The following is a 4,694-nucleotide window of genomic DNA, read 5'->3' on the forward strand; positions in this document are numbered from 1 at the left end:
ATTGCCACTGTTAATTTAACAAAAAAAAAAAGTAAAAATCAACACCATGCCAGTGTTTAAAGTCCACACCCATCATGTATCAGCTCTATGAGTGGACAAACTCTCCAGTTAACACTTGTCAATTCCAAATAATTTTCACTGAAAAACTAACACTTATTAACACTGGGTGACTGGGTGAGTGGTAAACTTTTTGCAGTAGCAAAAAGTAGCTGCAAAGACCAGCAAGCTTTACCCTACCCAAAACTTTGTAGTATTGTTACCTTTCTGTTGTGGTAATGCCAACAGGCTCACTCCCCTTGGCCTGGGTGGATGGTGTACCGCCATCTTTGGAAACTTCTGGATGGGAGATCAAACAAGGCCTCTGCTCTGACTGGGTGCGTCGGGTAGAGGTATCTGTCCCTCTCATGGGTACCCTGCCCCTGGTATTTTGTGGCTCATTTTGACAGAAGACTGAACGGGCATTGCAAAAGGACACAGAAGGAATGATCTCTTGTGCGCTGTTCCCCCTGGCCCTTGGAGAGCCTGGCCGAGACGGGGGCCTAGAGGGGGGCTGAGGTCTGAAAGCAGGAGGGCTTGGAAATCTGTGGTGCACGGAGGGACAAGACGGTGGTAGGCGGACTCTAGAGACGGGCGGTGCCGTCACAGGCAGGCTGCAGGGGGACATCTCAGCCTCATAAAGGTCAGTGCTTCCGTGCCTCTGGCTCATTCCGGGTTGAAGGGGTGAAGGCCCTCTGACTTCCTGCTCGGCTTGATTTCTCTTCAGTGGGGATTCTGCTGCATTGCGCAAGTGGATGATCTTCCGTGCCTGTTGGTAGAGAGTGCTGTTCTTCTCATTTTCCGGATCGAGCTCAGTGTCTGGTTGCGGTTCTGCATCCTGTCCAGGCTGCATCCCCATCACAGCATCCTGCCTGATGGGACGGGCAGGCGAGATGCCGATTGCTTTTTGTGTAACACTGGCTCGGTTTGGCAGCACTGTCACATTCTGTACGGACGCCCTCAGGCGTTGGGAGACTGCAGTCCTTTGGATTATTACAGGGCGACCCCGATCCGAGGCCTCCTGGACCTCTTCCTCATCTCCTACCGTGTCCTCGGTACTCTGGAAGGAATTGTCCATCAGAACCTCTGGAGGAGGAGGTGGTAGGTTGTCTACATCCAGGTCTTCCCTGCCGTCGGACCAACTGTTGTTGTTATTATTGCCATTGATGACCAAAGCCCCCTCACCACCATTTCCGATGTCAGGTAATATAAGGGTTCCGCTTTTTCTGGGCCTTCTAATATGAGGTGGTATATTAGCAAGGCTCTGGCCTGGTCTGCCATCGACACCTTGACTAAAGGTGTTTATCAGCCTTCTGACAGAGTTGTGTCCGGGCGGCTGGGGTGCTAGCACTGGTAAGGAACAAGGGGGTTGATTTGTCTTCAAGGGCCCTTTCTGTGCACATCTTCCAACTCCTGAACCATTTAAAGAATGTCGTCTTAGTCCAGCCCTATACAGATTATAATGAGGCCCTGCTAATTCTCTGTTTCCCCAGCGTTCACCCATCTTTCTCATTTGCTTATCCAGGTCCCTCTGGCTCCTTTGCAGCTCCAGCAGTATGTTTACACATCCAGTGGATGGTGAGTGGTCTGGTTTGGCTGAGGTGGCAGCAGTCACGGGTCGTTTGGACTGCAGTTCCTGCATGTATTTTGCCCCCATGTGGGAAAGAGGTCGACTGGGATCTGGTGGGGAAGAATTTGACCTCTTCCTCCCAGGCCTTTCACCTTCATCCTCTCCATCTTCTTCATCATCATCATCCTCCTCCTCCTCCTCATCTTCCTCCTCACCTTCGTTAAGGCCTACCTGGTTATTGGGGAGGAAGTCAAATGCAGCACGGATATTGCCCCCAGACCCACAACTTCCCGATCCAGCGCTCCCTCGATGGCGCCGGTGCCTCTCAGAGCCAGTCAGGGACTCATTCTCTCCCCCTATACCACTGTCCTCACTGTGAAGCGCCGAGTCCTCAGGGTTGGATTTCTTCATGGCGGCCTCCTCCACCCGTGCCAGCACCTGAACCAGCCGTTGCTCTGCCGCCTGCTTGGCCTGCAGCCTCCTGGCCAGCAGCTTGGAGAGGGATGCAAAATATTCCACCGCCTCCTCCAGGGTGCTGTCACCCAAACCTTGGACCGAGCCCCCCACTAGCCTCATTTTCTCTGTGGAATGCTGGAGCAGTTGCTGTAACAGGTCCGGAGGTGGATCAAGGGGGTTTGTTTTGTCAGAGCGAGGTTTGGCTGACATAACAGATGGGCCCGTCATTCCAGACGGCCAGGCCATGTATTCCCCATGCTCCTTCAACATCAGCTCCCCCTCCTCAGCCATCTCCTCCAAGGCCTGGTTGATCTCCTCAAAGCGCAGCACCACAGCTGACATCATGGGCTGGAGGGACAACTGAGTCTGAGCGGCCTGGTCCAGCAGGCCCAGCAGCGTCTCATATTTGGAAATGTTTGGGTTCAGATAGGCATAAGCTGCCTGGTGAGCTCTCACCATGTGTGGCGGGAGGTCCACCTTTGTCTGGATGATGGAGGACTTTCTCTGCTTTTCTGTTCGCCTTCTCTTTTCTAGGCCTTTATTCTTCTTTCTTTTCTCCAACTTTTTCATCGTATCCACTTGCATGACTTCACTGCCTATTTCTTGTGTCATCACATTCACCTCGGTTTCTTTAATGTCCTCTGGGCTTTGGGCAGTGGCTATGTCAGGGGCCATCTGAGACCATTCATCCACTCTTGGAACTTCTTCTTTGGTGGGTAATGGAAGCTCCTTTTCTCTCTCATCAGTCTTCAAGCATTTGTTCTCCTCCTCTACAGGTTTAAAATCAACGGTGTCCTCTGCTGCTCCAGCCAACAGAGCCTTTTGAGCCCCGGGGCCTTCTAATCTTGCAAACAACTTTCCCTTGGATGGGGAACAACCCATTTTCGCATTCAAATGTAATACAAGAAAAGTAAAAAATTCTCTGTCTCTGAAGAAATATGACTGAGACAAACCGAAAATCTTATAAAAGAAAGTGAGAAGTGTGAATCCATAGGTCGTGCTACCTGCACCCTTCTCAAGGATCTCTTTGATTACCTGATCGGTTAGATGGGTTTAGCTCTCTTAAAATCCTCCACGAATGGCTTTCACTAGCATTTCGGCCTCCTTGAATACCAGTCCAGCCTCTGAATGTTAGTTTACATTTGTATTTTTTCTGTTGCTCTCTTCGGAGTTTTGTGGTCTTCTGCAAACTGGCGAGTGTCCTGACTACCTAACAGAGCTTGTGAGGAGCTGAGAGGATAAGACGGATTGGGGGTTTCTTCCCTCTCTCCTTCAGCACACACAGATGGCCACGTTAAGTGCATCAACACGCACACACACTTGCATGCACATACACACACACGCATATACAAGTAAGACTTTAAGCTCATCAGGGTAATCAGAGCCCAGTTTGTCAGGTGGTGTTTTTAGCCTCATCTACCGTGCTGTTGTTATGAAAGTTTACAGGCAACTATTGGGGTAACTTGAGGGATAAACAGCTCTATTTCAGAGTTCAGTACCCACCTTTATTTGACATGGTTGATTTTTGAGTTTATATTAGTATATTGTTTTAGTAGATTACTGTGTTATAGCCCTCTTTCAATTTTTTTCACTAACAATAAAGTGCACACCACACCCTCACTTCTCGCTCATACACACGCACACACGCACGTACGCACACACACACACACACACACACACACACACACACACACACACACACTAATAGTCTTTCTTGTAAGCTGAAGCTGGGAATTTTGGAAGACAGGTTTCACTGACATACCTTCATGATTGACAGACTTTCAGACAGACATTCCTTGGCAGTGTAGCTCTTGTATCTTGGACTTCAGCTTTCTGGGAACCACATGCCCTAATTTTAGCTTTAAAGAAAAAGTACAGTATATGCCCAGGAGCCTAGATTGTTGAGGTGACTATACTGGAGAAGTACAAGCATAGCTAACTCACTAGTCAGCATAGTCAACATGACTAACATCATGACAGGCTAAACCAAAATACAAAATAGGTGTTTGGTTTACTGCTGATCTAAAAATAGGTGGTTTGGGTGAATACCTACAAGTTGGGTGAGAGGGTGTAGCACCCATTGAGCATTTTCTGCTTACCCCCACCTCTTCTTGCGCATCTATAAAATGTCATAAACAGTATGGCCTAATCTGCAACCAGAAATTTGACGGCTTGTATTGTGGTTGGACAGCTCGCAGGTGTGAATGCTGTACATGCAATCAGGCTCGCCAAGCGCCAAATGCCATTAAAATTAATCTTTGGTGAATATATCAGTATGAGTCACACCCACACATAACTTTTGAGATAATAACATTTGAATGCCTTGGTTATATACATTTTTTTTTGGTCTTTGTTCTCAAACTTTGAACTATGCTTCAAAATGTTCTCCTGTACTTTGAATTCTTTACAATCTTCACCCATTGTGTGAGTGAGCAAGTTTTAAATTCAGATTCATTCATTCATTATTTTTGGTAGGCAATTTTTTTCAGTTTACCAACCCATGGCAGGTGAGACAAAAAGCTAATTTCGGACACTGTATGTAACTGTGTGAATGTGAAGCAGGGTGTTACTGAAAAAGAGCATGTAGGGTCAGTCAATCTTCCCTGGATAAATAAATGTTATAAAAATAAAC

General features: G+C 47.7%; 1 protein-coding gene across 1 annotated transcript; it reads right to left on the bottom strand.

The window, feature by feature from the left end:
* Positions 1–402: 402 nt before the first annotated feature.
* pcare2 (photoreceptor cilium actin regulator 2) lies at positions 403–2,944 on the bottom strand. Its single transcript, XM_078289772.1, has 3 exons — positions 1,822–2,944; positions 620–1,386; positions 403–450 (listed from the first exon to the last, which is right to left on the bottom strand). Exons 1-3 carry the CDS (start codon positions 2,942–2,944, stop codon positions 403–405), a joined length of 1,938 nt encoding a protein of 645 aa, XP_078145898.1.
* Between the last annotated feature and the right edge of the window lie 1,750 nt (positions 2,945–4,694).

Source organism: Centroberyx gerrardi, chromosome 18, assembly GCF_048128805.1.
Source record: "Centroberyx gerrardi isolate f3 chromosome 18, fCenGer3.hap1.cur.20231027, whole genome shotgun sequence".
NCBI classification, from domain to species: domain Eukaryota; kingdom Metazoa; phylum Chordata; class Actinopteri; order Beryciformes; family Berycidae; genus Centroberyx; species Centroberyx gerrardi.

Coding starts and splice junctions, on each gene's coding strand:
- pcare2 (XM_078289772.1), bottom strand. CDS start 2,944: ATGGGTTGTTCCCCATCCAAGGGAAAGTTGTTTGCAAGATTAGAAGGC. Junction 1,387..1,821: donor CCAGGTAGGCCTTAACGAAG/GTGAGGAGGAAG, acceptor GTTCCTTACCAG/TGCTAGCACCCCAGCCGCCC. Junction 451..619: donor CGGCACCGCCCGTCTCTAGA/GTCCGCCTACCA, acceptor ATGCCCGTTCAG/TCTTCTGTCAAAATGAGCCA.